Consider the following 26,130-nt stretch of genomic DNA (forward strand, 5'->3'; position numbering starts at 1 on the left):
GGATTCCTAAACAGATGCAGGGACTGGTCTCTTGACCTGGACAAAATCTGAACATTCAGCTCACTTGCCAGAGAAAAATAGACTCCTCATTTGGTTCCTTTTCCTTTCATGTTTCATCGTTAAATCTCTGGGAAGTATCTGCCTTGTCAGCATATTATTTAAGTGCTGTGTGACAGACAACTTTTTTCTAATTGCTACACAGTACAAATAAAAGCAGTCAAAGTGATGTCTTTGAGCTGTTGTTTTACTGTGTTGTTTGTAAGTGTTGTTTGTACTTACTTGTAGTTACTCTATATCCCCATTATTTCAAGTTTATATACTGTAAAGATGGACATTTGTAACCTGTAGATTAGACTACAAGTATGTGGGTTGTTGTGTCCTACTGTGATACAAAATGCAATTGTATGCATGGACTGCCCCACTTGTAAAGTCTAATAAATAACTAAACATGGAAAGTTCATCGGCCAAAATTACATAAAGCACAATAACACATTGCTATTAACTCAGAAGATTTTGGTTCTCAACTGATTTTATAAAGACATTCAACTGACTAGAAACAAGACAGGCAATGTAACTGAACATTTCTTTCTCGCCCCAAAAACAATGCCAATGTCATATTTTAAAGCACACCAAACAATACATGGTAACACACAGTAATTCAAAGACCAACCCACTCCTCTAAAATACAAAGCAACCAAAACAACACAATACATTTTACTGCATCAGAGATCCATTTACAGAACCCATGGGAGCACATTCATAGTGGACATATACCGTATGCAGACGGACCTGACTTGGAATCGTCTTAATGATGTACATTTCTGATCTGAAAAATAACATTACAGCCAACTGGTCTCTGTTACAACCTGGTAAAGACATTTTTCACGACAAGAAAACAATGGGAAAGACATCATATTTTGGATGTTATCTGGTCAGATTAAAACTAGACAAAGACATATTTTTCTGGTTGCTAAAAATACGTTAACTTCTGCATAAACTTTCACACAACCAGTATATAACCTGACCATGACCTCATAAAATAGATTATACTGACATCATTGAAACCAGTTTTGCACGCTGGGTTACCTGTCAGACCAAGCCTGACATTGGGTGAGTTACTACTGATCAATACTACTACTACTATACTACTACTGTCTCCCTGACATTACACAGAGCTGTTAGCATTTACCACGTCTCATTACTAATCCTGATCCTTTCAGGAGTATTGGCTTTGGCTTAGTCCTTAGGTGATAAATTCAATCATGGAAAATGAAATGATCAAACATTTAGACTTAAGTTGGAAAGGGGAAAATCTCACTGATGATAAGTTTAAGGTTTAGGGGTGTTCAACTGAGAACACATTCACATGGTCCATAGTGCTGGTTGGGAAATGGGTGCCTACTGCCTATCAGTGATGCTCCACTTCTAAGCTGAGTAGCTAGGTGGTGCAGTTGTTCCCTTTCAACTGAGCAGAACCACCCAAAAATACCAGAGAACAAAAGGCAAAGAGTACAGTTTGTTGTAACATGTTTGCAAATCACAAGCCAAAGAAGTATCCTCAGAGAGTCAACTTTGAGATTTTTAAAAATATCAACGCAACATTCAAGAATATCAAAGATTTTACCGAGTTACAGTTCATATAAGGAAATCAGTAAATTTAAATAAATTCGTTAGGCCCTAATCTATGGATTTCACATGACTGGGAATACAGATATGCATCTGTTGGTCACAGATATCTTCAAAAAAAGGTAGGGGCATGGATCAGAAAACTAGTCAGTATCTGGTGTGACCACCATTTGCCTCATGCAGCGCGACACATCTCCTTCGCATAGAGTTGATCAGGTTGTTGATTGTGGCCTGTGGAATGTTGTCCCACTCCTCTTCAATGGCTGTGCGAAGTTGCTAGATATTGGCGAGTACTGGAACATGCTGTCGTAAACGTCGATGCAGAACATCCCAAACATGCTCAATGGGTGACATGTTTGGTGAGTATGAAGGCCAGGGAAGAACTGGGACATTTTCAGCTTACAGGAATTGTGTACAGATCTTTGCGACATGGGGCCGTGCATTATCATGCTTAAAAATGAGGCGATAGAGGCGGATGAATGGCACGACAATGGGCCTCAGGATCTCGGCACGGTATCTTTGTGCATTCAAATTGACATCGATAAAATGCAATTGTGTTCGTTGTCCATAGCTTATGCCTGCCCATACCATAACTGCACTGCCACCATGGGGCACTCTGTTCACATGTTGACAACAGCAAACCGCTCGCCCACATGATGCCATACACATGGTCTGCTGTTGTGAGGCCGGTTGGACATACTGCCAAATTCTCTAAAACGATTTTGGAGGTGGCTTAAGGTAGAGAAATGAACATTAAATTCTCTGGCAACAGCTCTGGTGGAAATTCCTGCAGTCAGCATGCCAATTGCTTGCTCCCTCAAAACTTTAAACATCTGTGGCATTGTGTTGTGTGACAAAACTGCACATTTTAGAGTGGCCTTTTATTGTCCCCAGCACAAGGTGCACCTCTGTAATGATCATGTTGTTTTATCAGCTTCATGACATGCCACACCTGTCAGGTGGGTAGATTATCTTGGCAAAGGAGAAATGCTCACTAACAGGGATGTAAAGAAATGTGTGCACAAAATTTGAGAGAAATAATAATTTTGTGTGTATGGATGTCGGGGATTTTTTATTTTAGCTCATGAAACATGGTACCAACACTATACATGTTGCGTTTGTTTTTTTGTTCAGTGTATATATTTTTCATTGTACTGTGTATGCCATTTAGTAGGACTCTCAATCTGAAAATATTCACTTTTCTCATCAGTAACAGTAAGAGAAGTGAAGAGCTAGACTCCCTCATTATTTTGTACCCTTGAGTGTGAAATATAAGTTATTATGACATCATCTTGTAAGTAAAGGAAAAAGGACAATTCGAAAATATGAACCTCAAAATGAGTCTGTAATATAAGAACTTAATGTGAGAGGGCTAGCTGGTTACAAGTAACCATCTGTCTATAAGTGACCATCTGTTTTATGTAACTAAATGGAGTGTCTTGGATTTACGTATAGAATAAAACAAAATGCTCTGAGAACAGGTTGCGACAATATTAATTCACCCAGAAGTTGTCATTTATGGCCAAATCTAACTCCCCATTCTTCATTGTCATCGCAGTTTATCTTGAGCAGACTAAAGCAATGAATTGTTTTTTTATGACCAAAAAGATTTTGAACAGTCCTGTTGAATGCTAATTCACAACTTAACACCATAAGTGTCCATTTGAGACATTTCACCAATGTCAATTAGATAGCCCACATTGGCATGGAGGTGATTACCTCCACTACTTCATCCTAAAGCACATAGCCAAGCAGGCTGTAGAGCACACTTTGTGAACTGGTATTATTATGGATAACTGAGCAGTACACTATGAATCAGGTTTGAGGAGTTGAGGTAACTTTGGTCAACTCTGAGATCAACTCGGGATAAGTGGTGACACGAATATGGCTCTAGCCAGTAACATTTCTACGGCAACGAATCCTTCAGAAGTAACCTGCTCCCGGACAGGCTAACTCAGGGCTTGTCCCACTTATATTGAATGAAGTGTTTGAGCCGAGGACCAATCAAATTCTTGTGTTAAAAACAGTAATAGTAATAACACATTTAGTAATGACACATTTGAAACTTCACGTGCAGTAAAACTTTCGTATGACTTAATACTATTTTTGTATCGTTAGGAGTGGGGAATCATGGGACTTGTGCATTGATGAGCACAACAAACAAACAAAAACCGTATGTGTAAAAAAAACCACTAAAAAAACGTCTAGTTGCCCATTTCACACCATAGCCTGCTGAATTTGCAGGTAAATTGATTTCGGCAAAAATGTAAATATGGCACTGACTCGTCCACGGATTGATGTTTCAGCATTGTCTCAATGAAGAGTTCGGCGTTCGACTAGCCATGTGCGACATGAACGCGCAGTTCATGAAGTTAGGTCATTTCAGAAAAGCCTGAGTACATCTAGCTACATTCGTAGTATACCCCTCTGGTCTTCACTTGATTAATGTTCAATTATATAGATATAGAACAAACTGATATTGTGATACAGAACAAACACCACCGTGAAACAAATAGAATAATGCCTGTGAAGGCTTCACATAACACTAAGGCCTCTACATGTTAGAGAACACCAATCAGTCACAAAGTGAAATAACCACAAAATAACACATTGGACTACTCTCGTCACGATAAACAACAGGTCCAACAAGATTGTCCAAAATGTTCGTTCTTGAAAGCGACAGTTGCAACTCTTGAACACTGGGTGGAGCTGTTCGCAAATGCCCATCGTCCTTGCCAATCGGAGGAGGTGGGGCCTCACCATTCGGCACACGGTGGTGTAACAGTGATAGCTTTCCTTTGGTTGGAGAGGTACAAGTCTAAAGCTGTCCATGGAAGGTCAACGTTGATAGCTTATGCACCATAGTAAGTCAATCTAGAGAGAGCGTTTCCACCTAAAGGAACCAAGGAATGCCCTTGAAGAGCAGTGAGACTGAGTCGATGAGACTATCATTCTGGAGGTGGTTATCAGGAGTATTTGTTTGTTGCTTATTTCTATTTCACCCCATTCCTATGTGTATCTGTATGCATGTCTGTTCCTTTTACCTCAGTCCTCCCTTGCCTAAACAATCTTTTCTACGGCATCTTTCCAATACTGTCTATGTCTAATTCTCTCTCTCTCTACTAAGCCATGTTGTTGATGCTTTCCCCCAGTAGCCAGTAGGTCTTCATCCTCCCTTTGCCCTTCATCTCCACGTCTCCTCTCAGCTCCAGCTGGAAACAGTTGAAGTCGTCCAGCACCACGCGCGTGGCCTCCGACACGTGGATCTTCAGGGCTGAGGGATGATAACATGACAGAAATGTGGTCATTTAAACCAGAGAAGGGATAGTGTTTGTCCTGATAGGTCATGAGACAGTAGATAAAAGAGGTTGGTCACTCTCACCCTCCCCATTGGACTCCATGCGAGAGGCTGTGTTGACTGTATCTCCAAACAAACAGAACCGAGGCATCTTCAGTCCTACAACGCCAGCACATACAGGGCCTGGAGGGAACACACAGACAACCTATTTCAATATTCCACAGACTCCAATGATTCCACAGTGTCAGAAAAGCTCAATGAAGTGCATTTGTCCGAAAACAAATACAGTACTGCTTGAATTCTACAATCCTGCCCCCACCGCTGCTCACCACTGTGGATGCCACTGCGCAGACGGAGCTGCTGGGCAGGTCGGTGGCGGATCCTGAAGGAGTGTACGGCCTCCAGCAGGGCCAGGGACATACGGGCGATCTCTCGGCCGTGCAGCTTGCCGTTCCTCACCGGCAGCCCAGATACCACCATGTACGCATCACCTATCGTTTCCACCTGAGGGCGCCACAGAGAGAGCGAGACGGTCACACTGTCACTAGGGTTCTTAAAGGGAAACTTCACAATTTTTCAACTTCATGTTCATCATCTCCAGCACCACCCCAACATCATCATATGTGAAAATGGCACATTTCTATGTTTTGTAGTAAAAAAGATAGAGGAAGATAAGTGGTTCCAATGACATCACCGGTGTGCATCGTGTTTATGATGTCATTGAAAACATCTTAATTTACCTTTTTTACTACAAAACATAGAAAAGTGCCATTTTCACATATGTTGATGTTGGGGTGGTGCTGGAGATGATGAATGTGAAGTTGAAATTATTAGAAATTTCCCTTTAAATATGTCCCTAACCCAGTGGTGGGTAAGTGTAGTACAGGAGGACCGCAGTGTGTCTTTGTGGTCTTTGTGACATTCTAGCTCCAACACAGCTGATTCAACTAATCCTCAAGCACTTGATTAGCTGAATTAGTTGTATTAATGCTGGACTGGAACAAAAGCTTGCACACCCTGTGACCATGTGTGAATAACAAGGTTTAGACTCTGACTTCACCTTGTAAACATCGAAGTTGTCGATGATGGCATCGAAACACGTGTAGAGGTCATTCAAAAGGGTCACCACCTATGGGAAAACATGAAGATTATTAGCTCCTGCATAAAATATGTTTCCTTTCAGTAGAATAACAGTTAATTAATTTGCCGAGCATTATAAGGCATTTTCAATACAGTCAACTTCTGAAAATTGCACATTGAACACAAGTATGCTTCAATGGAGTGCAGTTCATCGGTCCCAACTCAAATATATAATTTTAATTTGCTCTGAAAATCGGCATACTCCACTTCTCCTTCATGACAGCCTAAAGCCATTGTATTTCAGGAGTTCATTCTGGACTGACCTGCATGGGTGTGCTCTCTGCTGAGATGGCGGTAAAGCCCACAATGTCACTGAAGTAGATGGTGACTGAGTCAAAGGCCTCAGCCTGCACCGTCTCCCCTCTCTTCAACTGCTCCGCTACAGAGCTATGTAAGACACAGTGTTAATCAGAGTGAGTAGGCTGTGTGTGTGTGTGTGTGCAAGAGAGTCTGTTTGTGTACGAGTGTGCGTGTGTGTGTGTGTGTGTGCGTGCGTGTGTGTGTGTGTGTGTGTGTGTGTGTGTGTATGATTCAGTCCAATCACCAAATGATGTTTGGATTTATTCGTCCTCTGCAGAGTGGCTCCACTCTGATGAGTATTTCTGTGTGAGGGTGTGTTTGTGTCCTTTTTTTGTCACAACTCAGTGGATACACTGCATTCAAAATCATTGAGGACAACACAAAAAAGTTTAACTACATATTTACATTGTGATCCTCTTAATACACTCACTGTGGAAGTATCTGGTAGAGCAGTGCCTCGGCCTTGCGTTTCTCTTCATGGTAAGCCTGTGTTCTTTCCTCCACCAGTTCTTCCAGGTTATTGGCGTACTGCTCCATACGAGACAACAGGTTGTCCAGGATATTAGACCCATAACCTCTGCAGAAGGAATGATGGAGAGAGGGATGAAGGAGCGGAGTAAAGAACGGGTAAAACATTGGAGGGAGGTTTGGAAGATAGTGGTCAGAGCAGTGCAAACCTGTTGTTGTGAGTATAAAAAGGCACTGGGGATAATAAATACATGCTTGTGTGTGGAGTGTTATTTTGAATGCAGAGGAAGGAAGATCTCTAAAGTGAGTGGATGGGTATAAGCGCGTGTCTGTAGATCAGGAACCATATAAAGTGGAGAGGTTTAAGCAGTGCGTACAGAAATAGAGTACCTGTTGTGTTTGCGCAGCAGCAGCTTGATGTGGTGGAACTCGGGCCTCTCGTTCACGTCCTCGCTCCAGCAGCGCTGCATGAGCTGGCCCACCTCTTCACTGTGGCTCTGGGGGCAGAGGGAGGGTCGCAGGTAGGGCCACTGGCCCAGGGCCACGCGCTCTACGATCTCTGGTAGAGAGAAAGAGGGAGGAAGGAAGAAAGGGGGGATGTGCGAATTCATATAACCATTTTGTACTATTGTACTAAGGCACACATCAATTTCAGAGAGAGAACGAGAGATAGAGAATCAGAGAGAGAGAGAGGTGGAGTTCAACGGAGCTTCATTTAGAAAAGTTACACAGCCCTTGGACAGGCAAGCCTCTTTTCCTTTCACATAACAAGAACACGACACGTTAAAATATTCCCAAGGTGACAGTAAAACCAGCCTCTTTCTCATGGTCAATAGTTTCAGAGATATAACTCTGTCATCTAATCTCTCCATATCCTTCCTTTCTTCCCTCTCTCTCTGCTTCCTTTCTTTTCTGTTCCGAACAAGGCGGCACTTGAAACGCAGCGCCATCCCAATAGACTTGAATATGGAAGATGAAAGGCAATGCAGAATGAGGTTGAAGGAAATGATGTGTTCTGTTAAATGTGTCAATACTCAATACTGTATCTGGGTCACCTCCCATGTTTACTCTCCATATCAGCTCTTCTTCATTCCATAAACCAACAATATTTCCATCCGGGGACCGGGCTCTTCCAGTGCTAATGGCCTGAACTCATTGTCCATCCCCCCTCTCTCTTCTCATTTAAGTTATTTTCCTCTTATTTTTCGTTCCCAACTTCTGTCTCATCTCTCACACATAAATGATATGACCCACCCACCTCTTCAATTCAATGTGTATATAACTGCCGTAAGTGTGCTTGCTTAGCATATAGCACTGCCTCCATGAACCAGAGTCCCCTACCTCAGTGGTTCCCAATCTAGGGGGCGCCAACATTTTGTGGGGGTGCACGGGACCTTCCATTTTAAAATAAATTTTAAAATACACAATTAACGATTGTTTATACCGATCTAAAATGACGCATACACCTGCAAGGCTAGAAACAAGTGGTAAAATGCCAGAGGAAGACGTGGCTCTGATGCACATGGGAATATCTTTGGTTTGTCTCTAAGACATTCATATGAAGCTGAGCTACGACCTTCTAAAGTCGAGTAGTCAAAGAAATTGGAATTTGCTTAGGACGTTATCTTATACAATGTGTCACTGTCGCTATCAATTGATATAATCACTTTCTGTAAAAGAGAATATGTATAATTAAATTAAGGGTTCATATAAATGATCATAATAAAACATATTCGGTAGCGGAATTACATTTGAGGAAATTGGGTCTAGACTTTATTTCCTTAAACATTATTATCATAATTATAATAATAATAATCATTATTATTATCATTAAATAGCCTTACTAAAAGATGAGTCTTGTTAAACTACGAAGGAATTGCAGGAAATTAGCTTCAAACAAAACATTTCCTAGGTCCATCTAATTAAACAAAACCAAGCTGGCAGTGTATTTAAAATAGGCAATCTCAATAATGAAAATGTTGAAGACAATGAAAATGACAATGAAAATGTGAAACAGGGGCCCCGGGGGAAAAGGTTGGGAACCCCTGCTCTACCTCACCAACACATGTGACCGTCCGCTCGACAACGTACCAACTGATTGAGCTATAGAAAAAGGTACAGTATTTCAATGTGCTTTCATAAGAGCCTGCCTAGGTATTTTTTTAATTATTTTTTTTCACCTTTATTTAACCAGGTAGGCTAGTTGAGACCAAGTTCTCATTTACAACTGCGACCTGGACAAGGTAAAGCAAAGCAGTTCGACACATACAACAACACAGAGTTACACATGGAATAAACAAACATACAGTCAATAATGCAGCAGAAAAGGTCTATATACAGTATGTGCAAATGAGGTAGGATAAGGGAGGTAAGGCAATAAATAGGCCATAGTGGCAAAGTAATTACAATATAGCAATTAAACACTGGAGTGATAGATGTGCAGAAGATGAATGCGCAAGTAGAGATACTGGGGTGCAAAGCAGCAAAATAAATAAATAAATACAGTATGGAGATGAGGTAGATTGGATGGGCTATTTACAGATGGGCTATGTACAGGTGCAGTGATCTGTGAGCTGCTCTGACAGCTGGTGCTTAAAGTTAGTGAGGGAGATATGAGTCTCCAGCTTCAGTGATTTTTGCAGTTCGTTCCAGTCATTGGCAGCAGAGAACTGGAATGGAAGGCGGCCAATGAGGAATTGGCTTTGGGGGTGACCAGTGAAATATACCTGCAGGAGCGCATGCTACAGGTGGGTGCTGCTATGGTGACCAGTGAGCTGAGATAAGGTGGAGCTTTACCTAGCAAAGACTTGTAGATGACCTGGAGCCAGTGGGTTTGGCGACGAGTATGAAGCGAGGGCCAGCCAACGAGAGCGTACAGGTCGCAGTGGTGGGTAGTATATGGGGCTTTGGTGACAAAACGGATGGCATTGTGATAGACTGCATCCAATTTGCTGAGTAGAGTGTTGGAGGCTATTTTGTAAATGACATCGCCGAAGTCGAGGATCGGTAGGATAGTCAGTTTTACGAGGGTATGTTTGACAGCATGAGTGAAGGATGCTTTGTTGTGAAATAGGAAGCTGATTTTAGATTTAATTTTGGATTGGAGATGCTTAATGTGAGTCTGGAAGGAGAGTTTACAGTCTAACCAGACACCTAGGTATTTGTAGTTGTCCACATATTCTAAGTCAGAACCGTCCAGAGTAGTGATGCTGGACGGGCGGGCAGGTGCGGGCAGCGATCGGTTGAAGAGCATGCATTTAGTTTTACTTGCATTTAAGAGCAGTTGGAGGCCACGGAAGGAGAGTTGTATGGCATTGAAGCGTGTCTGGAGGTTAGTTAACACAGTGAAGGGACAGAAGTATACGGAATGGTGTCGTCTGCGTAGAGGTGGATCAGAGAATCACACGCAGCAAGAGCGACATCATTGATGTATACAGAGAAGAGAGTCGGCCCGAGAATTGAACCCTGTGGCACCCCCATAGAGACTGCCAGCGGTCCGGACAACAGGCCCCCCGATTTGACACACTGAACTCTATCAGAGAAGTAGTTTGTGAACCAGGCGAGGCAGTCATTTGAGAAACCAAGGCTGTTGAGTCTGCCGATAAGAATGTGGTGATTGACAGAGTCAAACGCCTTGGCCAGGTCGATGAATACGGCTGCACAGTAATGTCTCTTATCGATGGTGGTTATGATATCGTTTAGGACCTTGAGCGTGGCTGTGGAGCACCCATGACAAGCTCGGAAACCAGATTGCATAACGGAGAAGGTACGGTGGGATTCAAAATGGTCGGTAATCTGTTTGTTGACTTGGCTTTCAAAGACCTTAGAAAGGCAGGGTAGGGTAGATATAGGTCTGTAGCAGTTTGGGTCTAGAGTGTCTCCCCCTTTGAAGAGGGGGATGACCGCGGCAGCTTTCCAATCTTTGGGAATCTCAGATGATACGAAAGAGAGGTTGAACAGGCTAGTAATAGGGGTTGCAACAATTTCGGCAGATCATTTTAGAAAGAGAGGGCCCAGATTGGGAGAGGGCCCAGATTGGATTTTTATTTTCATTGTTTCAAGTGCCCATCCATATTTGTCTGTACATTCATCTTTAACCCTAAACGTATTTACCTTGATATATATTCGTATATAATTGCAGTGCCTTCAGAAAGTATTCATACCCCTTGACTTATTCCACATTTAGTTGTGTTACAGCCTGAATTCAAAATGGATTAAATAGATTTTTTCTCTCTCCCCATCTACAAAAAATACCCCATAATGTTTCTAGAAATGTTTGCACATTTATTGAAAAGGAAATATAGAAATAACTAATTTACATAAGTAAATGTCAATACTTTGTAGAAGCACCTTTGGCAGTGATTACAGCTGTGAGTATTTCTGGGTAAGTCTCTAAGAGCTTTCCACACCTGGACTGTGCAACATTTGCCCATTATTGTTTTCAAAATTATTCAAGCTCTGTCAAATTGGTTGTTGATCATTGCTAGACAACCATTTTCAGGTCTTTCCATAGATTTTCAAGCAGATTTAAGTCAAAACTGCAACTCGGCCACTCATGGAATATTCACAGTCTTCTTGGTAAGCATCTCCAGTGTAGATTTGGCCTTCTGTTTTAGGTTATTGTCCTGCTGAAAGGTGAATCAATCTCCCAGTATCTGGTAGAAAGCAGACTGAAGCAGGTTTTCCTACAGGATTTTGCCTGTGCTTAGCTCCATTTTTTAATTTTTTTATCCTGAAAAACTCCCCTGTCATTAACAATTACAAGCATACCCATAACATGATGCAGCCACCACTATGCTTGAAAATATGGAGAGTGGTACTCAGTAATGTGTTGTATTGGATTTGCCCAAAACATAACACATTGTATTTAGGACAAAAATGTAATTGCTGAGACACATTTTTTGCAGTTATACTTTAGTGCCTTGTTTCAAACAAGCTTCCTTCTTTTCACTTCGTCAATTAGGTTAGTATTGTGGAGTAACTACACTGTTGTATGTTGTTGATCCATCTTCAGTGTTCTCCTATCACAGCCATTACACTCTGTAACTATTTTAAAGTCACCACTGGCCTCATGGTAAAATCCCAACTGAGTTAGGAAGGACGCTTGTATCTTTTAGTGACGGTGTATTGATACACCATCTAAAGTGTAATTGGTAACTCACAATGCACAATTCCCGTGTGCATTTTTTTACTTTACCCATCTACCAATAGGCGCCCTTCTTTGTGAGGCATTGAAAAACCTCCCTGGTCTTTGTGGTTGAATCTGTGTTTGAAATTCACTGCTCGACTGAGGGACCTTACAGATAATGGTGTGGGGTACAGAGATGGGGTAGTCATTCAAAAATCATGTTAAACACTACTATTGCACACAGAGTGAGTCCATGCAACTTATTATGTGACTTGTTAAGAAAATGTTTCCTCCTGAACTTATTTAGGCTTACTTATTGACTCAAGATATTTCATCTTTTCATTTTTAAATAATTGGTAAACATTTTTAAAAACATAATTGTAGGCCAGTGACAAAAAAAATCTAAATTTAATCAATTTTAAATTCAGGCTGCAATACAAGAAAATGTGGAAAAAGTCAAGGGGTGTAAATACTTACTGAAGGCACTGTACATGCCTGTCCATGCCTGAAGAACACGCACAGACACACAAATATTTTCAGGAGACCTCAAAAAGTTATACAGCTGCACCATCGAGAGCATCCTGACCGGTTGCATCACCGCCTGGTATGGCAACTGCTCGGGATCTGACTGTAAGGCGCTACAGAGGGTAGTGCGTATGGCCCAGTGCATCACTGGGGTCGAACTCCCTGACATCCAGGACCTGTATACTAGGTTGTCAAAGACTCCAGTCACCAAAGTCATAGACTGTTCTTTCTGCTACCGCACGGAAAACAGTACCGGAGCACCAAGTCTAGGACCTAAAGGCTCCTTAACAGCTTCTACCCCCAAGCCATAAGACTGCTGAAGAATTCATCAAATGACCACCCAGACTTTACATTGACCCCCCCCCCCTTCGTTTTTACACTGCTGCTACTCGCTGTTTATTATTTATGCATAGTCACTTTACAAATTAACTCAACTAACCTATACATGTATATAGCCTCTTTATTGTTATGTAATTTTATTGTGTTACTTTTGATGTAATTTTTTAAGCTTTAGTTTATTTGGTAAATATTTTCTTAACTCTATTTCTTAACCTGTTGGTTAAGAGCTTGTAAGTAAGCATTTCACGGCAAGGTTGTATTACCTGTTGTATTCGGCGCATGTGACAAACAACACTTAATTTGATTTACACACACACCTTTGGGGCTGAAGGTGTCCCCCTCGATGTGGAAGACCCCTCGGAGCAGGGCCAGCTCCTGCAGGATGATGCCGAAGCTGTAGATGTCCCCTTTCTGAGTGCCACATGGTGGGGGACACTCTGCCCTCAGCAGCTCTGGAGCTGCCCACAATTTTCCTGTAAAGGGGGGTTGGAGAGAAAGAAAGAGGGAGGTAGAGGGGGAAAGAGGGAGAGAGAAGAGGTGGATACAGTTTCCTTAATTGTTTTAATTGAACCTCCCAGATTAACTGGGAGTTTAAATACCCACCTTTTCAATCAGCAACTAATCAAGACTTTTTCAGCCAGGTGATTTGACTGTTACGCCACATCAATGACATGTATTTCAATGGAGTCAGCAAGGGCTTTCTCTCAGGAGGGGACATTGTTACAGAACATTTAGACAGAAATCTATTGTGTAAAACAAACAGCCAATTGTATCAGAAAATGGGCATGTTTGGTTTTTGAATAACAACAACAATGGCACTGAAATCACTTGGTTTGAGTTATTTAGAGTGTGTGTGTGTGTTTGCTCATGGGTTCGAATCTGTGTGTCTTTGTCTACGTGTGAGTGTGTTTCTGCAGCTCAGGTAACTCACGGGCATAGTAGGCGTGTGTGTCCTCCATATTGGACTTTTCGCGGAAGCTGGCCAGCCCGTAGTCAGTAATCTTCAGAACAAAGCGACTGTCCACCACACAGTTAGAGGACTTCAGGTTACCATGGGAGACGATGACGCTGTTGTGAAGGAAGGCCATCCCCTAGAATCAAAGACGGTGTGATTCACAAGGTATGCAACCAGTGGATGACCCTGTGTAAAATGTTTCCCGCACAGTTCCATGCAGAGGGGCGGGAACTGTCACACATGCTTTTAGCCAACGAAATTGCATTTGCTGAACAATCTACAGTATGCATTGCAAGTCAATAACCAACAATTCTGTACCCTCCCATTAACTTCCATTGAAGATATGCATAGCTTCCTTTGCAAAGTACGGAGGTAGCCTTCTCACGACAGCTATCTCTGCTAGAATGTACATTGAGGGGCATTAAATCGAGGCTAACTCAAGTAAAAGGCGTGAGCTCTTCATTCATCATTCTAACCAGGACACCAGGAGGTGTCAGACACCATCCGTCTACCCTTCATTATAAGCATCGCACATGCCTGGCCGCATGCATCTACAAAGCCTGGACAATCCCAACTCCTGCTGCAGGCAATACACATGACGGGTTGGTTGGATCTGGTGTAATCCCAAACATCTTGTTGAAAATATATGATACAAATCAGCGTAAGAGCATGAAATAAAGTGAGAGGTAACATGCTTGGCATAACTTTTTGTATTGACAATAAAAAAAAACTGAAGAAGTATGACAGAATAAATATTATTTGAATATTTTCTACCTCTCCCCTAGCACAAAGTTAGCCCCCATACTGTGAATGTAACATTAAGTATCAGTACAATCAGTACATATATGCCCGTGACCCCATTGGTTGAGAATCCTGGACCAATCGCTACTTAATCACAAACCTCCTCCTCTCTTTCCTCCTACACTGGCTTGTGTCTTTGTTAAAATCTCTGAATGGAGGATGAAGGATGGAGAAACACCTTAACAATGTCGTTGATGAGAGAGTATCTGAACATCCAGTCCAAGGTGATGGTCTCGCTCTCCATAAGATCCTGCACAACACATGAACACAAACATGACAATTTACACAGACACACATACACACAAATATTCAGAACATGTTTCAAATCAGCCAGACATGAAAGTCACCCAGAGGTTAATAATCCCAGTCCACAATGCTGACATCAGAATATGCATGACATGTCATATTCCTTTCACACAGGCTGTCGGTATTCAACACATGTAGCCTAGAGGATAAACCAACCATCTCAAGACCCAAGGGTTGTAATTGTAGGCTAGATGGTTCATGACTTATTCATTGTGAGAATGTGTGATGTGGGAGATAAGAGACCAATAGGGGTTTTGGTTCACAACGCTAAGGTTATTTAAGGTTAAAGAATAGAAAGGAATAATATAGAATAGAACAATTAGATCCTATAGGCTGTGTGAAGTACCTGCAGGCTGCCCCGGGGACAGTACTCTGTGATGATACAGATGTTGGGAGGATCAATACAGGCTCCGATAAAGCGAGTCAGGTGCTCGTTTTGAACATCACGCATCTGGAGGAAAGAAGATTAACATCAATACCAACATACTAGCAACTGCATACATAATCACCAACATACTAGCAACTGCATACATAATCACCAACATACTAGCAACTGCATACATAATCACCAACATACTAGCAACTGCATACATAATCACCAACATACTAGCAACTGCATACATAATCACCAACATACTAGCAACTGCATACATAATCACCAACATACTAGCAACTGCATACATAATCACCAACATACTAGCAACTGCATACATAATCACCAACATACCAGCAACTGCATACATAATCACCAACATACTAGCAACTGCATACATAATCACCAACATACCAGCAACTGCATACATAATCACCAACATACCAGCAACTGCATACATAATCACCAACATACTAGCAACTGCATACATAATCACCAACATACCAGCAACTGCATACATAATCACCAACATACCAGCAACTGCATACATAATCACCAACATACTAGCAACTGCATACATAATCACCAACATACTAGCAACTGCATACATAATCACCAACATACGAGCAACTGCATACATAATCACCAACATACAAAAGCATTTACACCCGAGAAAAGTATACACCTTACAACATAATGAGTAGACAAAATACTAGAAAGGACATTGTTGCTCTGGCAACATGTTTACAAGCCTACTGAATAAAACCCTCACATGTTTAAGCTCAAAGAGCACCATCCTGGTGAGCTCGATGCGCTTCTTGTTAGTGACGTACTTAATGGCCGCAATGTTTCCCTGGAAAGGAGGACACATTAATTAACACAATATTTCACCATGATTTTACTATCTGTGTCCGTCAGTAATATGGGGTGATGTAAAATGATTGTAATTAACTTGTAATTCCGACTCCAAGGATGTAAACGATGCAAATGCCCAGGTGAAGCCTATCAGAATCCCGGGACGAACACTTATCACTGGCAAATATTGGGTCCCATTTTTAAACAAAGTGAAACTTATAAAAGCTTTATATAGCATTCATAAAGGTTTCATAAGCACTACATAAATGCATCACAAATAATCTGTAAGCGTATGTCATACACTTTAAATGGTTAATAAAGGGTGACATAATTATTCCTACAGTAGAGCGAATTGCCAAATGTGACATAACACACTATGTATGTTTATACACCGTTTATAGCAGAGGTTCTCAAAGTGTGTTCCAGGTACTGCAGGGGGGTCCGCGGACAGATATTTTTTTTGTGAATATTACTAACAACAACAGATTTAACTAATTTTGGCAAAGGGATCTGTGGAATACGTTTAGAGGGCGTACTGCAATACAATGTAATATTATTCATCTACAATGTATGTTATTAACCCAAGGCAACATGGGCCTGGGAGGGTAACAGGGTTATTGGTATCCACGGTTCTCAACCAATTATCAAGGTTTTAACTGAATACTTCTTGTATTCCCCAAAAATGTTTTTTAAAACATAAATGCACTGTAATTTAAGCTTCAAAACTATAAAGTTTTCTCTCTGCCTCATGGCAAAATACATGGAATTGCAGGATTTGAGCTATAAATATCCTTCAAAGCTGAATCAACAAAAACATCTCTCTGCCCCATGACAAAATGTGTCAAACTGCAGGAAATTAGCTTGAAAACGGCAACATTTTCTCTCAGATTCTTAGAGGCGGGATTTAAATGTCATCCCCAGGGCCCGAGACTTGGTTGGTCCGGCCCTGCACTGCCAGAGTCATAATCATACTCCTTTTATGATATTTGTATCTCACTCCAGTTGTGTTCTGATTATGAGGCGTCCCCGATGAATTTGCTATCGTAAAAGGGGTCCCCAGCCCCCCCAAAAGTTTGAGAACCCCTGATATATAGAGTATGTCATACGTTTATAGATGATTTGTGAAGCATTTATGTAGTGCTTATGAAGCCTTTATGTATCCAACTAGTGTAGGTATCACTACACACATCCTTAATAAAGCAAACATCATAAGCATTGTCAGTCTATTACAACAATCCCTGTGTAAAAGGACAGACCTTGTAGTAGCCAGTCTTGGCGTAGATCTGGAAGTTTCCGTCCATGGTCAGGAGGGAGCCATAGTTGGAGCCTCTCTGTGGACCATATAGAGACATAGAGAGGGAATGAGTGTCCAGTGTCCTTTTCAACACAGTGTGCTTCCCTGTGTAAGTGTGTAGGTGTACTGTATTTCAAGCCTCTATATACTGTACGTGTGTGTTTCTCCGTGCAGTACCAGAGACAGGGTGAGTCTGCTGCAGGCCCTGCGCATCACTTTCTCCAGGTCACTCATCTGCACGTCCTCCCACTGCACCCGCCAGAGCTGAGCAGCCAACTCATTCTCCAACTTCAGTTTCCTGATGGAGAGGGTGTAGGGGGGGTGAGAGAGGAACAAACAGAAAGAGAAGGTGGAAGGTGAGAGAAAGGGAGACAAAGGGTGATGGAGAGGAGGCTTGAGAGAGAGAGAGAGAGAGAGAGAGAGAGAGAGAGAGAGAGAGAGAGAGAGAGAGAGAGAGAGAGAGAGAGAGAGAGAGAGAGAAGGAGAAATAGGTAGAAGGATAGAGTAGAGAAAGGAGGTGAGGATGGTGGAAGACAAAATTGTGTGAGGGCGACGGAGAAAGAGAAATCAATAAAGAGAAAGAGGGAGAGAGAATGAGAATCCAGAATAAAGGACAGAGATTAAGGAGAGGGATGGATGTGTTTCAGCGTGAGTGTACACGGTGTAGGACTGAACCTCTACCCACACAGGCCATCAACACTCCAAAATCAGAACCTCTATCACCCACCACCCACTACAAACTGTATTCACACACACATTTCTCAGAAACAAATGCAAACTAACTATAGCATTGGGGATGGGATTAATTCATTGAGTTTGGATAGAGATTAATATCTGTGATTTGAGCTCTATTATAGTGGGTGACCTGATTGGAGTGTCGCCCCTCAATTTGTGAATACAACTTAATCGAGTCCTCATTCACCAACAGTGCTGTCTGTGTGAAGTTGTTCAGACATGTACATTGATATCACAGGCGGCTGGTTGCACCTTAATTGAGGAGGACGGGCTCATAGTAATGGCTGGAACGGAATCAATGGAATGGTATCAAGCACGTCACACACATGGTTTCCATGTGTTTGATACTATTCCTTTCACTCCATTCCAGCCATTATTATGAGCCGTCCTCCCCTCAGCAGCCTCCTGTGCTTGATCTAACATTCTTTGCTGTAATGGAACATTATGTAAGAAGAGGTCAAAAAGTCACTATTCATGTGTAGTAATAACACATTTATGTTGTTGTTGTTTTTTTTAAATCTATGAGCATACAAACACATCATAGAGTAGCTTCCATTTACTTTAAGCAATACATTTACAGATACACTTCACATAGATTTAGTAATCCATAGATTAAGTCATTCATATAGTAAGCACTTATTTTACAAAAATATGAAAATAAAAATTCATAAATGTATTCGCCTAAATGTGCTATTCAAATGTACTACACATTGCTGTATTTTATAACGTGAAAAAAAAGTGCAAAAAGGGTCTGTGTAATTTTACAGCACATTTAAAGGGATTCTTTGGGATTTTGGCAATGAGGCCCTTTATCTACTTCCCCAGAGTCAGATGAACTTGTGGATAAAATGTGTATGCCTCTGTGTCCAGTAAAAAGAAAGTTACTTTCATGAGCCAATGCTTACTAGCATTAGCACAATGACTGGAAGTCTATGGTTATCTGCTAGAGTGCTAGTAGATACCCATAGCACACTAGCAGATACCCATAGAGTTCCAGTCATTGCGCTAACGCTAGTTAGCAATTGTGCTAGCGCTAGTTAGCAATTGTGCTAGCGCTAGAAACATAAAAATGGTATCCACAAGTTCACCTGACTCTGGGGAAGTAGATAAGGGCCTGATTGCCAAAATTCCGAAGTATTCCTTTAATAAAATGTGAAATATCGGAAATATCAGACAAAAGTAAAGATTGAGGATAGCTTATATCAAACACAAAGTGACTTCAGCATAATTATTGGCTAGAATATGTAACTGAACTTGAACTGCTTCACTTTTCACCTATCAAAGTGAACATAAATCTCTAGAAAATGTAAAAACATATTGCTTTTTTATATTTGATACGAGACATAATATACTTCGACCTTAGGCCTGATATTCCTCCAGAGAAAACAATTATTTAGAAAGTAAGGTATACTTTCACCTGGACTTGCACTCAATGTTAAACAATTTCATCACAAGACATGACAAGCTATAAAGCAAGTGACCTTTTCAGCTGCAAGACTGATGGAGCTGGAAACAGGCCAGAGAGAGAGGTCAAAGGGCAAACACGGGGCTGGAGGTAAATATATAAAAACACATTTCAATGGAAAACGAAAATGAATGTTTTTTATTAAACAGGTCCAGGTAGTCCCTCACTGTTTCTGTCTGTTTATTTCTGTGTGGTGCCTAATAAACATGACCCTGGTGGTGAGTCATCACTGAAGAGGAGACAGAAACACTTTTATTCGTTCCTTCTTGGCCTGGCAGTGATCTCCCTGTAATGTGTAAAGAAAGAGTAAGGAAAAAGAGGGCAGAGGAAGAAAGATAGTGAAAAGAGGAGAGTCATAGGGTGAAGAGGACAAGAGAGAGATAGACAGAGTAACAATGTGGGTAAGAAAGTTAAACAGGGAGGCAAAAACATACCATGATTGTAGAGATTAAAGGTAGAAAAACAAACAGAAGAGGAAGAGATAGGGGGGATAAAATAGAGAAAATGAAAGATGTGCAGAGTATGGGAAGAGAGTGAACAGAATGGCGATAGCGATAGAGGATGGGTGGAGGAGGGGTCGGGAGTGGAGGTGTGGCATCAGAACCCATAACCATCGACCAGTGTCTTGCTCAGGGAAGGGGTACACTGTACGGTAAAAAAAGGGGCACCACTGACCTGTAGATGAAGACGGTGACGGTGACGATGATGATGAAGATGAAGCACACAACGATGGCCACCATCTGGTGCATAGTGACAGTCCCTGGAAGGAAAGAACAAACTATGTTATTGAATTCTATGAAGTTATACCCAGGGCCAAATTCAATAACATCTGTCATAGTATGTGTAGCATATGGCAAGGTTTTGTTCATATAGCTACTACAGTCGCATAGGAAGGAGCACAGTTGACCCAGCTTGGTCCGTGATTGGCCGGAGTAGGCCGTTATTGCAAATAAGAATTTGTTCTTAACTGACTTGCCAAGTTAAATAAAGGTTAAATAAATAAAATAAATACATTTACATTTTAGTCATATAGCAGACACTCTTATCCATAGCCACTTATAGCATGTGCATTTAGCTAAGGTAGGTAAAAATAACCAAATAATATAAGTTGCTAAAACAAGTAAATAAATCCATTTAATATAGCCATCAAAATAAAATCCATTATTTAATTAGTTATGATAGGCTTCTAAACCTGAGAATGTCTTTGAAATCAAAACATAAGGGCTGCATGACGCAGCTGTATAAAGCCATATCTATGAGAAGTATCCGGCCATAAGCAAACAAGAAAATGCTCATCCAGAAGCGGCCCTCCTAGCGGCCAGGGACTTTAATGCAGGCAAACCTAAATCCGTTTTACCTAATTTCTACCAGCATGTCACATGTGCAGCCAGAGTAAAAAAAACTCTAGACCACCTTTACTCCACACACAGAGACACATACAAAGCTCTCCCTCGCCCTCCATTTGGCAAATCTGACCATAATTCTATCATCCTGATTCCTGCTTACAAGCAAAAACTAAAGCAGGAAGTACCAGTGACTCCCTCAATACGGAAGTGGTCGGATGACGCCGATGCTATGCTACAGGACTTCACTGACATTGTCAACCGCACCCTGACTGAGTCTGTAATACGTACATGTTTTTGGCTTGGCACCTAAATCCCTCACAAACTTTCACAGATGCGCAATTGAGAGCATCCTGTCGGGCTGTATCACCGCCTGGTACGGCAACTGCACCACCCACAACCGCAGGCATCTCCAGAGGGTGGTGCGGTCTGCCCAACGCATCACCGGGGGCAAACTACCTGCCCTCCAGTACACCTACAGCACCATGTCACAGGAAGGGTAAACAGACAATCAAGGACATCAACCACCCGAGCCATGGCCTGTTCACCCCGCTATCATCCAGAAGGCGAGGTCAGTACAGGTGCATCAAAGATGAGACCGAGAGACTGAAAAACAGCTTCTATCTTAAGGCCATCAGATTGTTAAATAGCCATCACTAGCCGGCTTCCACCCGGTTACGCAACCCTGCACCTTTGAGGCTGCTGCCCTATATACATGGAATCACTGGCCCCTTTAATAATGGAACACTGGTCACATTAATAATGTTTAAATACTGCTTTACTCAACTCATATGTGTTTACTGTATTCTATTCTACTGTATTTTAGTCAATACCACTCCGACATTGCTTGATCTAATATTTATATATTTCTTAAATCCACTCTTTTACTTTTAGATTGCGTGTATTGTGAATCGTTTTTAAATACTACTGCACTGTTGGAACTAGGAAAACAAGCATTTCACTACATCTGCGAAATATGTTTATGTGACCAATACAATTTGATTTGATGTTTCAAGCAGACCACCATAGTCCCTGTGCCCAAGGAAGCGGAGGTAACATGCCTAAATGATTACCGCGCTGTAGCACTCATGTTGGTAGCCATGAAGTGCTTTGAAAGGCTGGTCATGGCTCACATCAACACCATCATTCCGGAAACCCTAGTCCCACCCCAATTCGCGTAACGCCCCAACAGATCCACAGATGACTCAATCTCAATCGCGCTCCACACTGACCTTTCCCACCTGGACAAAAGGAACACCTATGTGAGAATGCTGTTCATTGACTACAGCTGAGCGTTCAACACAATAGTGCCCACAAAGCTCATCACTAAGCTCAGGACCCTGGGACTAAACACCTCTCTCTGCAACTGGATCCTGGACTTCCTGATGGGCCACCCCCAGGTGGTAAGGGTAGGCAACAACATATCTGCCATGCTAAACCTCAACACTGGGGCCACTCAGGGGTGCGTGCTTAGTCCCGTCCTGTACTCCCTGTTCAACCACGACTGCATGGCCAAACACGACTCCAACACCATCATTAAGTTTGCTGACGACACAACAGTGGTAGGCCTGATCACTGACAAGACAGCCTATAGGGAGGAGGTCAGAGACCTGGCAGTGTGGTGCCAGGACAACAACCTCTTCCTCAATGTGAGCAAGACAAAAAAGGAGCTGATCGTGGACTATAGGAGAAGGCGGGCAAAACAGGCCCCCATTAACATCGACTGGGCTGTAGTGCAACGGTTCGAGAGTTTCAAGTTCCTTGGTGTCCACATCACCAACAAACTATCATGGTCCAAACACACCAAGCGAGTCGTGAAGAGGACACGACAACACCTTTTCCCCCTCAGGAGACTGAAAAGATTCGGCATGGGTCCCCAGATCCTCAAAGAGTTATACAGCTGCACCATCGAGAGCATCCTGATCGGTTGCATCACCGCCTGGTATGGCAACTGCTCTGCATCTGACCATGAGGTGCTACAGAGGGGAGTGCGTACGTCCCAGTACATCACCGGGGACAAGCTTCCTGACATCCAGGACCTATATACTAGGCGGTGTCAGAGGAAGGCTCAAAAAATTGTCAAAGACTCCAGTCACCCAAGTCATAGACTGTTCTCTCTGCTACCGCACGGCAAGCAGTACCGGAGCGCCAAAAGTCTCCTTAACAGCTTCTACCCCCAAGCCATAAGACTGCTGAACAATTCATCAAATGGCCACCCAGACTATTTACATTGACCCCCCCCGTTTTTTTTTACACTGCTGCTACTCGTTGTTTCTTATCTATTTATAGTCACTTTACCCGTACCTACATGTACAAATTACCTCGACTAACCTGTACCCCCGCACATTGACTCAGTATCGGTACCCCCTGTATATAGTCTCGTTATTGTTATTTTATTGTGTTACTTATATTTTGACATTTATTTTTTTACTTTACTTCATAAAGTTATTTAGAACTTCACTAAATAAAGATATTTATTACATATTTTCTTAACTCTATTTCTTGAACTGCATTAAGGGCTTGTAAGTAAGCATTTCACCGTAAGGTCTATACTTGTTGTATTCGGCACACGTGACAAATGCAAATGTATTTGATTTGATGCAACTCTATATTCAAGATTTGGAAAAAGTTGCAAAAAAAAGGCATGAGCTCTGATCCTTTCCCTTCCAGCAGGGAGAGAGAGACAACTGCATTGCTGCTATGCTTTGTAGCAATAAAGTTAGGGGATATCTAATCAATGAAAGATGGAATTAAATTACAGAAATGAGAAAGAATAGTTACAATGACCAAAAGCCAACAGGTAGGCTGCTATTTACGCTATAATCAGAGTGGAGTTGTTATGTTATCCACGATAATCGAGAATTTGACTAAGCATGCTTTCCACCTGTCTACCCCAACCAACAGCTCCGCACCCCCCGCAGCAATTGGCCCAATTAGTTTTTCTGCTCTTTTGCACACCAGTATTTCTACTTGCACATCCTCATCTGCACATATATCACTCCACTGTAAATGGCTAAATTGTAAATACATCGCCACTATTGGCCTATTTATTGCCTTACCTCCTTACTTCATTTGCACACACTGTATACAGATTGTTCTATTGTGTTATTGACTGTACATTTGTTTATCTCATGTGTAACTCATTTTTTTTTTTTTTTGTCGCACTGCTTTGCTTTATCTTGGCCAGTTCGCAGTTGTAAATGAGAACTTGTTCTCAACTGGCCTACCTGGTTAAATAAAGGTGAAATAAAAAATAGAAAAATGTGTAGGACGGTGAAAAGCTCAGTAATGTTATGGCTAGACTCAATTAGCCTAGCTAGCTAGCTGCTTTCAGTTTGATGCAGTCGAAAACATAATGCTAACTTTCACTGCTATGCAGATGACACACAGCTGTACATTTCAATGAAACATGGTGAAGCCCCAAAATTGCCCTCGCTAGAAGCCTGTGTTTCAGACATAAGGAAGTGGATGGCTGCAAACTTTCTACTTTTAAACTTGGACAAAACAGAGATGCTTGTTCTAGGTCCCAAGAAACAAAGAGATTTTCTGTTGAATCTGACAATTAATCTTGATGGTTGTACAGTCGTCTCAAATAAAACTGTGAAGGACCTCGGCGTTACTCTGGACCCTGATCTCTCTTTTGACGAACATATCAAGACTGTTTCAAGGACAGCTTTTTTTCCCATCTACGTAACATTGCAAAAATTAGAAACTTTTTGTCCAAAAGTCCATGCTTTTGTTACTTCTAGGTTAGACTACTGCAATGCTCTACTTTCCGGCTACCCGGATAAAGCACTAAATAAACTTTAGTTAGTGCTAAATACGGCTGCTAGAATCCTGACTAGAACCAACATTTTTTATCATATTACTCCAGTGCTAGCCTCCCTACACTGGCTTCCTGTTAAGGCAAGGGCTGATTTCAAGGTTTTACTGTTAACCTACAAAGTGTTACATGGGCTTGCTCCTACCTATCTTTCCGATTTGGTCCTGCCGTACATACCTACACGTACGCTATGGTCACAAGACGCAGGCCTCCTAATTGTCCCTAGAATTTCTAAGCAAACAGCTGGAGGCAGGGCTTTAGATCTCCATTTTTATGGAATGGTCTGCCTACCCATGTGAGAGACGCAGACTCGGTCTCAACCTTTAAGTCTTTACTGAAGACTCATCTCTTCAGTGGGTCATATGATTGAGTGTAGTCTGGCCCAGGAGTGTGAAGGTGAACGGAAAGGCTCTGGAGCAACGAACGGCCCTTGCTGTCTCTGCCTGGCCGGTTCCCCTCTCTCCACTGGGATTCTTTGCCTCTAACCCTATTACAGGGGCTGAGTCACTGGCTTACTGGTGCTCTTCCATGCCATCCCTAGGAGGGGTGCGTCACTTGAGTGGGTTGAGTCACTGACGTGGTCTTCCTGTCTGGGTTGGCGCCCCCCCTTGGGTTGTGCCCTGGCGGAGATCTTTGTTGGGCTATACTCGGCCTTGTCTCAGAATGGTAAGTTGGTGGTTGAAGATATCCCTCTAGTGGTGTGGGGGCTGTGCTTTGGCAAAGTGGGTGGGGTTATACCCTCCTGTTTGGCCCTGTCCGGGGGTATCATCGGATGGGGCCACAGTCTCCTGACCCCTCCTGTCTTAGCCTCCAGTATTTATGCTGCAGTAGTTTATGTGTCGGGGGGCTAGGGTCAGTCTGTTATATCTATAGTATTTCTCCTGTCTTATCCGGTGTCCTGTGTGAAATTAAGTATGCTCTCTCTAATTCTCTCTTTCTCTCTTTCTTTCTTTCTCTCTCTCGGAGGACCTGAACCCTAGGACCATGCCTCAGGACTACCTGGCATGATGACTCCTTGCTGTCCCCAGTCCACCTGGCCGTGCTGCTGCTCCAGTTTCAACTGTTCTGCCTGCGGCTATGGAACCCTGACCTGTTCACCGGACGTGCTTCCTGTCCCAGACCTGCTGTTTTCAACTCTCTAGAGACAGCAGGAGAGGTAGAGATACTCTCAATGATCGGCTATGAAAAGCCAACTGACATTTACTCCTGAGGTGCTGACTTGTTGCACCCTCGACAACTACTGTGATTATTATTATTTGACCATGCTGGTCATTTATGAACATTTGAACATCTTGGCCATGTTCTGTTATAATCTCCACCCGGCACAGCCAGAAGAGGACTGGCCACCCCTCATAG

At 42.2% G+C, this 26,130-nt stretch overlaps 1 protein-coding gene across 1 annotated transcript in view; it reads right to left on the reverse strand.

Moving 5' to 3' along the window:
* Positions 1-2,832: 2,832 nt before the first annotated feature.
* LOC120027333 (atrial natriuretic peptide receptor 1-like) overlaps positions 2,833-26,130 on the reverse strand; it is a 107,510-nt gene continuing 84,212 nt past the window's right edge. Inside the window, exons 7-21 of the mRNA XM_038972253.1 lie at positions 20,284-20,368; positions 17,586-17,706; positions 17,371-17,445; positions 16,032-16,112; positions 15,233-15,337; positions 14,759-14,830; positions 13,756-13,915; positions 13,142-13,297; positions 7,223-7,391; positions 6,795-6,941; positions 6,328-6,451; positions 5,985-6,053; positions 5,254-5,428; positions 5,009-5,107; positions 2,833-4,900 (exon numbers count right to left, since the gene is read on the reverse strand). Of these exons, the coding sequence (XP_038828181.1) occupies positions 4,749-4,900; positions 5,009-5,107; positions 5,254-5,428; positions 5,985-6,053; positions 6,328-6,451; positions 6,795-6,941; positions 7,223-7,391; positions 13,142-13,297; positions 13,756-13,915; positions 14,759-14,830; positions 15,233-15,337; positions 16,032-16,112; positions 17,371-17,445; positions 17,586-17,706; positions 20,284-20,368 (1,790 nt within the window). The 3' untranslated portion in view covers positions 2,833-4,748. The remainder of the gene's footprint in view (positions 4,901-5,008; positions 5,108-5,253; positions 5,429-5,984; positions 6,054-6,327; positions 6,452-6,794; positions 6,942-7,222; positions 7,392-13,141; positions 13,298-13,755; positions 13,916-14,758; positions 14,831-15,232; positions 15,338-16,031; positions 16,113-17,370; positions 17,446-17,585; positions 17,707-20,283; positions 20,369-26,130) is intronic.

Source organism: Salvelinus namaycush, chromosome 32 (assembly GCF_016432855.1).
Source record: "Salvelinus namaycush isolate Seneca chromosome 32, SaNama_1.0, whole genome shotgun sequence".
In the NCBI taxonomy this organism is placed as follows: Eukaryota; Metazoa; Chordata; class Actinopteri; order Salmoniformes; family Salmonidae; genus Salvelinus; species Salvelinus namaycush.